At 37.3% G+C, this 12450-nt stretch overlaps 1 protein-coding gene across 2 annotated transcripts; it reads right to left on the reverse strand.

The window, feature by feature from the left end:
- Window positions 1–2: 2 nt before the first annotated feature.
- On the reverse strand, window positions 3–8265 carry LOC110961617 (complement receptor type 1-like). 2 transcript variants are annotated; one of them, XM_022209299.2, is made up of 11 exons: window positions 8070–8265; window positions 7761–7958; window positions 6038–6137; window positions 5882–5955; window positions 3880–4137; window positions 3568–3762; window positions 1089–1185; window positions 912–985; window positions 658–834; window positions 368–553; window positions 3–265 (listed from the first exon to the last, which is right to left on the reverse strand). In XM_022209299.2, the coding sequence occupies exons 1-11, from the start codon at window positions 8119–8121 to the stop codon at window positions 237–239; spliced, it is 1440 nt and encodes a 479-aa protein (XP_022064991.1). In that variant the 5' UTR covers window positions 8122–8265; the 3' UTR covers window positions 3–236. The 2 variants fall into 2 exon arrangements, with proteins under 2 accessions (XP_022064991.1, XP_022064992.1); XM_022209300.2 differs by having other exon boundaries at window positions 3880–4101; window positions 8070–8263.
- Between the last annotated feature and the right edge of the window lie 4185 nt (window positions 8266–12450).

Below are 12450 nucleotides of genomic sequence, written 5' to 3' on the forward strand. Positions count from 1 at the left end.
GCTTCATCTCAAACATATTTTAATGTCTGTATTATGATATAATGATGATATACAGGTTGTAGAGGCGTAATATATCACAGTGCATTAGTTAAAGTTGTGTTTTTAAGAATAGTCATTTTGGAGGAAATCTATTGCTAGTTTAGAGACAATGAGATTATTTCATCCTCCACTTGTTGCAGTTGAATAGTTTAATGAGGACTGACTGAATATAGTGCTGACATGTTTCCGCTGGCATATTATCCCCTCCTGTGGGACTGACGACGTGCTGGAAAAAAAAAACAAGAAAAAAGAGGCTTAATTCTAATTTGGAAGTGTTGTAAAGCTAAAAACACTAGAGGAAGCACCGAAAAAAGAATTGATTACTTACAACTGCGTCGACACTCAGGTAGACGGGGATACCATTGGCCGTCTATATGACAGGTAATGGAGTTCGGTCCGTTCATCGTGTAGCCACGTTTACAGTCGATTGATATGGTGTCCTGGGGCCGGAAAAACCGGTTCTGAGATCTCATCCAGAAGGCGTTGGGCACATTTGGTGGTCGACATGTAATTTCTTTGAGGGAAAAGGAACCCATCTTTCATTCATTTTTGTCAAGAACAGAATAGGCACTCAAGAAAAGTTGTATAAAGATTGTCGTGTTAAATGTTTAGTGCTACCGTGGCATGCTGGAGGTGTGCTCCACGTCCCATTCTCGGTGCACCAAATCTCCTTTTGCCCAATGAGGGTTCCCACACGACAATGGTAGCGAATCGCAGTCCTGTATGTATAAGGTGGCTCATGAGGGCCTTTGATTTCTGCGTTTTTCACCACTGGAGGTACATCACAGTCCACAGCTGTAAGAAACATAATAGTTTTAATGTGGATAAAGAGTTTCAGGTAAACCAATATAAGTTGTGTGTGTGAGCTGCACCTTCACAAACAGGAATACGTCCATCCCAGCCGTTACTCATGCAGTTTCTTCTTGCTTGTCCTACAAGAATGTACCTGATGACAAACTATGTGTAAGTCACCTTTTTAATGACTGCAGAAGTGTAAAGAATATCAGCATGAAAGAAAGCAGCTCAGAATAAGGATTTCTTTGTCTTACCCCTCATCACAGATGGCTGTAGCAGTATCTCCAAACTCTGCTCCAGAATAAACAAAGCGTCCATTTTCAATCTCTCCTGCAGAACCACAAGACTTCCCTTTGGAGGCAAAAACATAAAAACAGTTAAACATTTATGTCCACTGCACCCAGAGGGTCACACATCCTATTATTGTACCTGTGTTTTAGCATTTACTACATACCACATACACTTTTCCACCTTCAAGGACGCCATTTAGTCTTAAAAAAACTATAATATCCATTTTGAAGTTATTGCCATGTTGGTAGCACAGCTGATAGTGTAGTAAGATTTTTAAAGCTTATACTATGTTGTCACGCAACAGCCATATACATTTTAAGACCGATGCAACCTGACTTTTAAAGCTGCCAGTTGACCTATGAGAAGTTTGAAGCCCTTATATAAAAGTGCTCTTGAGTTTTCATAGACAATGATAGTTTAAAAAACAGTGACTGTATGAAGAATAACTTTGGAAAAAACTAAATCTATCTTTTTTTTAGACAATAAATGTGACCACTAATGATGCCACACTAGTATTCTAATCCTACAGCTGGCAAATAGTATAAAAGAATATGAAAATGTAAGTGCTGTGACTAGTTTTCAGATTTGGACTAGCAAGCATTTGATCCTCTTTGAAACTGTGTCCATAGATAAAGATAAAATACTCAAAGAAAAGACACAAATTTTACATTATGTGGTTATTTTTCACAACATGACTATATTAAATTAACATATCAATCACAGTAACCTCCTCCCGTTTTCTTTGTCATTGATTAAAGTCTGAATTCTGTATCATATTACATATTGATTAAAAACAAGGAGACCATCTGTCCTAAAGTTGACACTTTCATTGTAGGGGCTGGATCAATAAGAAGACATGGAGGGTCATATGATGGTCGAGTCAAAGCCTAGATTTGAACCTCATTAAAATGTTGTGGAGGGAATTTGAAACAAGCAACAAATGCAGAAAACCCTAAGCAACCTTCAACTGCAAGCCTGTTACAGAAGGAGTTGCATGAAATAATGTCAGAGACTGATGGTCGATTATGAAAATTGCTGACAAGAAGTTATTTCTACTAAAGGATGCAAAACTAGCATCTGAAGGTGTAGTTACTTTTTCCACAGAAGAATATCGGAACTATTAAATGAATTGGCAAATTTTCCTTGTTGTGTTCAAGGTCACTACCTTTATCTGTAGCCACTGTTTCACAGAGGATCGAATGTTTGCTTGTTCAGATATGTCAGAAAACAGCAATTTCACACGACCATTTTGTGAAGGAAAAATTACTCTCTTTTCCCTTATTGAGGTATTTCTTCGCAGCTGTTAGCTGAAGACATCCCAGAATATCACGCAGGTTGCATCTGTCAACTGCAGCCACCTTAAATCAAATTGTAGATCCACAGGTCACCTCAAATCATTCTATAGGTTGACCCTTGTCCCTGTTCTGTTTATCCCAAACTGAGGCTATAAGCTAGCCTAGCCACGCTAGACCCATGTTTCTGAAGGCACAAGGGTCTAGGGAAGCTCAACAGGGAGGGAGGCGGGCTTAAAGGTTGTCTATCAAATCCCTCTGCAGCAATTGGGTAGGTATACAACCAATCAATGCAACGAATAGGCTGACGTAGTTCCGAGAGCACCGGCGGATTGTGGCTAAGTCCCATTAGCTTCCCAACCAGCGGAGCCAACTGGTATATTAAGGATTTGCCATATCCCGTCGGCATAAGTCCAAGTACGTCTTTCTTCTCAATGAAACACTTCAGTGCCGTCCTTTGTTTATCTTTCAAGTTGAATTTTAGCTTCAAATCTTTAAGGGCTGTGGCCAAAGCTGAGTCGAAAGATAACTGTTTATTGTGCGCCGGTTGTTTCTGTCAGAATCGTCACGCCTCTGTTGTCACTTCGTTACGCCCGCCTTCTGACTCTACACTTCATGGTGATTGGTCCGGCCAGTTTTAGGAGCATCCAACCTCGAGCCTCATGGAGGGTAACTAGACCCACCCTGGCAGAGAATTAAATTCGTTGCCGTGGGTTGTCGAGCGCGGCTAGGCTAGCTATAAGCATGTTTAGGCTCTCTCTGTGCTTAATATGGCCCTGAGAAAGGCAGATGCTGCAAAGACACATGCTGTAATAAAAACATGACTTGGTTAGGATTAGATATTGTCTAGTTGACGTACTTGAGCAGACAAGTTGTCTCCACATTAGGCTACAATCTGAATATGGCTTTCCTCCCAACTCTTTCTATACCCAAAGTTGAAGAGAATCCTCAGAATTGATGCTGCCGGTGCTCACATCACTGTGTTGCTTGTATCATTTCTCCTGATATCAGTAAACCTTAACCTTCGTCTCAACATCGCAGAATTCCGTAACACATTTAAGAATTAATCACTGAACACGCAGTGATGTACAGAAGCAGGTATAAAGCTAAACATAAAGACATGTTTGTAAAGGAATATGAATGTCCTTACGTTCACACTTTAGCCTCAGCGGTGTCCACTTTCCATTCCTACAGAAGCGAACCTTGCTGCCTCCTACTGGAGTGTATCCAACATCACATGTGTAATAGACTTTGTCACCGGAGGGAAAAGATGTCATGGTGATGTATTTGTCTGCAAGGTTGGCGTTGGAGTTCTGGACATTTTGTGGCACACCACATCCACCTGCTGAACACATATTCCAGAGAGAAACGTGTTAGTTTAGATGTAGCAAACTAAGATAGTGTCCATTTGTCACAATGCCACAAGTGCATAACTGGCTGTCCAGCAGAAATCTGAACTTACTTTCATTGCCAGCAGACGGAGTTTTTTCCAGGGAAAGAAGACATTTAGGAGGTTCAGGCTGCCACTGGCCATCGGAGCCACATTTGATCTGCTGAGCTCCATCCAGACTGAAACCCTGCTGGCAGGTGAAGCTCACGGTTTCTCCGACCCGGTACTCAGAAACAACAACTGCTCTCTCTACGGAGTTGGTGACTGCTGGAGTGGAGCAGGTCGTCTCTCCCTCTGATGATGTGACATTAAACGGGATTGTTTTTTCTTCTGAATACAAGACAGTGTATGATAGCCAGTGGCGGAGAGATTAGAAATCCTTTACTTAGATAAAAGTAGTAATAAAAATTTGAAAATTATTTAGATAAGCAAAAGTCTGAAGTTATCAATATAGAAAAGTTGAATTAATACATACTGTTTAAGTGCATTTGGAGCATTTTAATGGTGTAGTTATTGAGGTAAAGCCATTTTACTTATCGCTTGATAGCTAAATCTGTAGTAATGCATCATATTTTAAAAGCTTATTTGTTTTAAATGTAAAATGCTAATTTCTAACTAACAAGTAGCTGTTAAATAAATGTAGTGGACTAAATAGTACAGAACTTCTATCGAAAATGAAGCAGAGTAAGTCTAAGATCACATGTAATGGAAGAAGTATTTAGATCTTTAAGGAAAACCAGAAATTATCCTAAAAATAAAAGACTTTCAAAATCCTACTTTCCAAAATTCCAAAAGCAAAAAAGTATTATCATCTGCATATACCAAAAGTATAATTACTTAATGTGTGCATCCCTTTATAGTTATAGATGGAGCTAATTCTAATGAATTTATATGCTGCTATAGCCTAACCACGCTAGACCCATGCTCTGAAGATGCAAGGGTCTAGGCACGCTCCACAGGGAGGGAGGCGGGCTAAAAGGTTGTCTATCAAATCACTCTGCAGCAATTGGGTAGGTATACAACCAATCAGCGCAACGAATAGGCTCCTAGAGCGCCAGAAATCAGAGGATGCAGTAGTTCGGTGAAGCCTTATTTATACAGTCAATGGGTGAAGCTCAAGTATATTACAGATATGTAATAGACAGACATGTTAACAGAAAGATTATTCAGAGTCGGTGCTAATGGAGCTCAACGACTGTTGTCGTTTTTGTTGTCGACCATGGCAGAGAATTAAATTCATTGCCGTGGGTTGTCTAGCGTGGCTAGGCTAGTTGTTTCCGGTTGTTTCTGTCAGAATCGTCACGCCTCTGTCATCACTTAGTTACGCCCGCCTTCTGACTCTACACTTCATGGTGATTCGTCCGGCCAGTTTTAGGAGCATCCAACCTCGAGCCTTATGGAGGGTAACTAGACCCACCCTGGCAGAGAATTAAATTTGTTGCCGTGGGTTGTCGACCGCGGCTAGGCTAATGCTGCTAGATAGCGTAATCTACAATAATACAGCTAAATATATTTGTTGATTTTTATCATATATTAGTAATCTTTCAAATAAGTATTGTGGAGCAAAGGAAAAACTAGCTTAACATGTAAAAAAACTTAAAGGACCTATACATCAAAGCTGTGATTGGTTATATTCCACCACTGATACTGTTAAATGTAAATGCTGCTTTACCGCCTACGCATCAAAAATCAGTGCTTAGATTCTACCACTGCACCTCTTAAGTTTTGCAAATGCAACAAAAATACTGAATCACCATCAGAGAACTAAAGTTTTGAAATTTCAAAACTCTGGTGGCAAATGTGTGACGTTAAAAATTCCTGACTAGTCTCTAATCATCAGGATGACCACATACAGAACGTATGACTTTACACTGAACAACTCAGCATCTATTGTTATGAGGTTATTGGTGAAGTAAAAAAATGTGCTTTGGTGAATTAAGGGATTAAACACAACACAATCAATGTGCGTCACAGCCAGGTATCTGTAAATCATTCGACACCGCCCACCTAATGGCAGCTCTTCATGACTACAGAGCTTTAATAAACACCACCGGCTTTCAGGAAGTGAACCCACCTTCACAAGTTGGGAATTCACCAATCCACCCAGACACCTGGCAAATCATGTATTTCGGTCCTTTCAGAGTATATCTGTTGATGAGAAAATACAGTCAGATACAAACTGAGTGTCTTTTTCTGACATTTTATACCAGTTCTTTGATTTAAAACTTACCCCTCATTGCATGTAGCATAAACTTTCTCCCCGATGTATGAATTCCCCTCATAGTGGAGCTGCCCATGGAGTAGATCATTGGCATATCCACAGGTCTTCTCTGTCAAAACATAGGCAGTAAGAGAATAAATAATGAATCAAGGGTGAAATTTGAATTTCAATATGGAAAAACAACAACACAGATGGCAAGCTGCAAATACAACCACATATAAGCGTTCCTATGGAGGGTAATGTGGATATGTGTCACTTAGTATCTGTGCAGCTAAAAATAGTGTATTGGAAGACCTCTGTCCTGCTGAAGGATCCTCAGCATAAACTGTCACTCAACATCATATTGTGTCACACAGGTATCACAATATTTCCCTTATTTAGGAGGTTAACAAGATGAGCTGTACATTTTTAAATAGGTTGCTTTGACTTTAGCTGTCGTTTTAGGCTCCTTTCAAGCCAGTCTAAAGACTCTGCTGCCCAGTTTTATTACCTGCAGGTTAGACTGTTATCTGGTCTCCATAAGAAAAATATATTTCAACTTCATCTGCTTCAATCTCAGCAGCACAAACTCCAGAAAGAAACCACAAATTAAACCAGTTGTAAAATCTCCGCTACCTGTCAGCTTTAGAACAGATTTTAACATCCTTCCATTGATTTATTAAACTTTTAATGGTCTTGTTTTCTACCTATTTATCAGAATTTTTTTATCCTCAGGTCTTCTGGCGGCAGCCTTTTATTTACACCCAAAGCCAGAACAGAAACCCACAGTGAGGCAGCATTTTGTTATTATGGGCTACGTGTCTGGAACAGCTTCCTGAAAGACCTGAGGGCACCGGAGAATGTTCATATTTTGAAAAACAAACTCAAGATCTGGTTTTTAATTGATTTTTAATCATTTAATGGATTCACTATCCTTGGAGATTGTTGATTGGTTGATTTATACACATTTGTGTGCATTTTATTTATCTTTTCTCATTGTTTCTTTTTATATTACTGTCATAGTTTGCTTAATCTGAATTTTTACTTGTCATGCCTCTATATATCTATATCTATATCTATATCTATCTATCTATCTATCTATTTATTTATATATTGTATATATATATATATATATATATAGAGAGAGAGAGAGAGAGAGAGAGAGAGAGAGAGAGAGAGATGAATTACTGTGATTAACATGAATAGATATAAAAAAGTGCATTTTATATCCATGGTTTAGCTGTAGATTCTTGCACTAGTGTGAATTATAATCAGCTTATATGGCAGTATTTTCTCAGTCCCTGTTTTTACTGATTCCTTTTATATAACATACTGATTATGTGTGGAAAGTGTTAAGACTAGCCCAACCTAATTAACTACAAAAAAAAGCGTCAACCTACTATTTAATCTGTAGTTTAGTCATTTAGTTTGAATAACGTTTAAATAAATAAATCAGTGGCTTATTTTTCCTTCAATCTGTGAAGCACCTTGGTTGCAAAACATTCTTTCTTTTTACACATCTTACTGTTTTCAGATTCTTCTTAAATCTGAGCTGATACTTAAAAACACACAGAGATTGAAGACATGGCCGGCAGAGGACGTTATGGAGCTTCAGGCTGCTTAAAATCTGTTTAGATCATTTTTCTGCTCTGCGAAAAAAACTCAGCGAAATCAGTTTACTGAGCAAAAAACACCACGACAGCGATTCTTTACGGTCTTATTAGCGGAAAGCGTAAATATGTGAAGTTCTTACTTTCACACTTCAGAGTGAGTCTGGTCCAGGTTCCTCCTTTACACTCCGCAGCTCGGCTGCCTGTGGATGGAGTGAAATCTTCTGCGCAGTTATAATAAACTTTCTCTCCGCTGCTGAACTTGTTCCTGCTGCTGTATCTGCTGGACAGTCTGATGTTGGGATATTCCAGCGGAGAGGAGCATTCCTTCGGTCCCTGAGCTGTTAGTGTGGAAGATAAATCACGTCAAATATCCAAACAGTGATAATCTGAGCAATTTAATGTTTCCCTTTCTCTCCCCTTTTTGTTTAAATACGTATATATAATTTTACCTGAGGTCAAGGCAAAGGCAAAAGTGAGAATATTCCAGCCAACGGTCCTCATGTCTGTTCGAGTAGCTGTGAGCGTAAACAAAGCGTCAAAGTGCCACCAGGAGGATGAGATGAAGGAATTTATAGAGAAGAGTGGCACAACCCAGCAGAGGAAGCACCATCAGATATCAGAGACACGGAGACAGGACACAACGAACTGTGGTGTTAAAAAACAAACAAACAAACAAACCAAAACACTACAAGAAACTGGATGAAAACATTTTTTTAATGCTCATGGGAACAGAATACAGACGCCTTGATTTTATACTGTAAAAAGCTACACTGTAGAAAAAATTACTTTAATTTTTTTGAAAATATTTTACTGTTATTCTACAGATTTTCTTGTTTTGTTTAATTCAGGGGCGTCACTAGGTTTTAAGGACGGGGGGCTTAGCCCCCAGGGGATGTACAGGATGTGAGTGAACGTTTAATTTCACAAACAGCTAACAAAAACTGAGAAATTGCTTTTCCATTTTTTGGACAGATTCAGATTTATTCAGAGATACTTTATTGTGTAAATGTTTTAGGCCACAGTGGCCATGACTTTTGCTCACAACACAATAATTCAGGGCTGCCAACTTGTGACCACATCTTAGAGTGAGTGTGTGATGCTGGCGGGGGTCTGGTTTGTTTGTATTTTATTTCCCGACTTGTGTGAAATAAACGCACAGTAGGAAATCAGATATAGGCTCATTTTCTGTTTTTTGATTTTCGATTTCCAAACGAAAAACGGGACACGGCTCGTTTCCCGTTTTTCGTTTACCTTCATCCAAACGGAAATTGAAAATCGGATGGTATCCCGTTTTTCGTTTACCCATATCATCCGGAACACGGATGGCCGTAAAGTACACGGACCCAGGATCAAGTCCCACCACTGGCATTTTTCTTTCTTTGTCTAAGTTTTTCCAAAAATTTGAGGAGAGTCTGGTCTTGAACCAGCAACCTGCAGTTCCATAGGCAAACCCTTAACACATTGAGCTACCGATCAGATAATAAAACATAATTTTGTTGTTCCTTTGACATTGTAGTTTCCAAGTGAACACATGGGTGGAGTCTGGGTGGAGTCAGGGCAGAGAGTAGGCGGGGAGGTGGGTGGCAGCCTCCCCTCTCTACCCCCACCCGACGAGTTTTTCAAAAATCAGAGTCTCGACGGGTTTCCAGAGATTCTGGAGTTTCCACCAGGTCAGAGGCAGAACAAGTTGTCATGAAGAGGTGTTGAAGTTGGCGAGGATGGAGTGACTTTTTACAGCGACTAGAAGGAAGACGACGAGAAGAGCAGGTCTTGAAACCATCATCCCTAAAATCCATGGAGTTGGCTCCAGAGAAATGAAGGAAGGTCAACTTTTATCAACCTCCATCCAGATGTTCAACTTGATATCTTTACGTTGAGATTTTTAGCACCACAAACTTTTAGTATCACACTTTATCATCATTTATTAGGACTTTAATGGAATCCACCAGCAGATTTAGTTTTTGCTGAGAAACTTTATTCTTGTCGTCGTGGGACTGCAGGATTTAAAACTGTTCCTTCTATTTGACCTCATGTTTATTAGTTTTAGTGGAAAAAGTTATTTTAATTGCCGATTAGTCTCTTAAAAACCAACTAATAAATTGGATTAGTCAAGAGGTTTAAATTTCTTACTTTGTCATATTTTAAATATGGCCAAAAATATAAAACTAAAGCATCTTGAGACAATTTGACCTGTAATTGGCATTATATAAATAAAATTGAATTTAAATTGTATGTATCTTATAATGTTGGAGGAATTCAGCCATATATGTTGGAAAACACATTTTCTTTGTCCATTAGTCTGTTGATTGTTTTCTCCAGCAATTCATTTCTTGTTTTGGTTTATAAAATGTCAAACCCACATATATTCAGTTTACTGTCATTAAAACCAAAAAGATTTACATTCATGATGCAGGAATCAGACAGTTTTTCACTTTTTATCTTAGTTTAGTAAGAAAGATACACTATATTGCCAAAAGTATTCGCTCACCTGCCTTGTCTCACATATGAACGTAAGTGACAGCCCATTCCTAATCCATAACGTTCAATATGACGTCATTTTTTTTGTCATATTTTGGACGACATACTAAACTATTTCATTTTTGTCATATTTTGGACGACATAATAAACTATGACGTTTTAACGATATTTTGAACATTTTGTCATATTTTGGACGACATAATAAACTATGACTTCTTAAAGATATTTTGAATGTCATACTAAACGATGAAATTTTTGTCATATTTTGGACGACATAATAAATTATGACGTTTTAACGATATTTTGAACGTCATACTAAACTATGAAATTTTTGTCATATTTTGGACGACATACGACACTATGACGTTTTTGTCATATTTTGGACGTCATAGTAAATTATGAAGTTTTTGTCATATTTTGGACGATGTACTAAACTATGACGTTTTAGTAACATTTTGGATGACATACTAAACTATGACATTTTTGTCACATTTTGGACATCATATGACATTATGGCGTTTTTGTCATATTTTGGATGACATACTAAACTATCACATTTTTGTCATATTTTGGACGACATACTACACTATGACGTGTTGGCGACATTTTGGACATCATACTAAACTATGACGTTTTTATCATGTTTTGGACGACATGCTAAACTATGACGTTTTTATCATGTTTTGGACGACATGCTAAACTATGACATTTTTCTCATATTTTGGACGGCATCCTAAACCATGACATTTTTGTCATATTTTGGACGACATGCTAAACTATGACGTTTTAGCGATATTTTGAACGTCATACTAAACTATGAAATTTTTGTCATATTTTGGATGACATACTAAACTATGACCTTTTTGTAATATTTTGGGCGACATACTAAACGATGACCTTTTTGTAATATTTTGGACAAATGCTAAACTGTGATGTTTTTGTCATATTTTGGACGACATTCTAAACTATGACATTTTTGTCATATTTTGGATGATATATTAAACTATGACATTTTAACGATATTTTGAACGTCATGTTAAACTATGACATTTTTGTCATATTTTGGATGACATACTAAACTATTTCATTTTTGTCATATTTTGGACGACATACTACACTATGATGTGTTGGCGACATTTTGGACATCATACTAAACTATGACGTTTTTATCATATTTTGGACGACATGCTAAACTGTGACGTTTTAGTGATTTTTTGGATGACATGGTAAACTATGACATTTTTGTCACATTTTGGATGACATACTAAACTATGATGTTTTGTCATATTTTGGACGATGTACTAAACTATGACGTTTTAGTAACATTTTGGATGACATACTAAACTATGACATTTTTGTCACATTTTGGACATCATATGACATTATGACGTTTTTGTCATATTTTGGACGACATACTACACTATGACGTGTTGGCGACATTTTGGACGACATTCTAAACTATGACATTTTTGTCATATTTTGGATGATATATTAAACTATGACGTTTTAACGATATTTTGAACGTCATGTTAAACTATGACATTTTTGTCAAATTTTGGATGACATACTAAACTATTTCATTTTTGTCATATTTTGGATGACATACTACACTATGATGTGTTGGTGACATTTTGGACATCATACTAAACTATGACGTTTTTATCATATTTTGGACGACATGCTAAACTATGACGTTTTAGTGATATTTTGGATGACATGGTAAACTATGACATTTTTGTCACATTTTGGATGACATACTAAACTATGATGTTTTGTCATATTTTGGATGACGTACTAAACTATGATCTTGTTGTAATATTTTGGAGGACATGCTAAACTATGACATTTTTGTCATATTTTGTATGTCATGCGAAACTATGACATTTTTGCCACAATTTGGATGTCATGCAAAACTATGACATTTTGTCATATTTTGGACGTCATACTAAACTATGACGTTTTAGTGACATTTTGGATGAAATGCTAAACTATGACATTTTTGTCACATTTTGGATGACATACTAAACTATGAAATTTTTGTCATATTTTGGACAACATGCTAAACTATGACATTTTTGTCATATTTTGGACGGCATACTAAACTATGACGTTTTAGTGACATTTTGGACGTCATACTAAATTATGAAGTTTTTGTCATATTTTGGGTGTCATTGGACATTATGATGTTTTTGTCATATTTTGGACGAAATACTAAACTATCACATTTTTGTCAAATTTTGGACGACATACTACACTGTGACGTTTTTATCATATTTTGGACGACATGCTAAACTATCACATTTTTGTCACATTTTGAACGTCATACTAAATTATGAAGATTTTGTCATATTT

Source organism: Acanthochromis polyacanthus, chromosome 6, assembly GCF_021347895.1.
Source record: "Acanthochromis polyacanthus isolate Apoly-LR-REF ecotype Palm Island chromosome 6, KAUST_Apoly_ChrSc, whole genome shotgun sequence".
Classification (NCBI taxonomy): domain Eukaryota; kingdom Metazoa; phylum Chordata; class Actinopteri; family Pomacentridae; genus Acanthochromis; species Acanthochromis polyacanthus.

Bases quoted from the DNA above. Each gene is read 5' to 3' on its own strand.
- LOC110961617 (XM_022209299.2), bottom strand. From the start codon at position 8,121: ATGAGGACCGTTGGCTGGAATATTCTCACTTTTGCCTTTGCCTTGACC. The intron at 5,956-6,037 runs GTAAGTTTTAAA...TCTCATCAACAG, and splicing joins TATGCTACATGCAATGAGGG to ATATACTCTGAAAGGACCGA. The intron at 3,763-3,879 runs GTAAGTTCAGAT...ATATGTGTTCAG, and splicing joins TCCGTCTGCTGGCAATGAAA to CAGGTGGATGTGGTGTGCCA.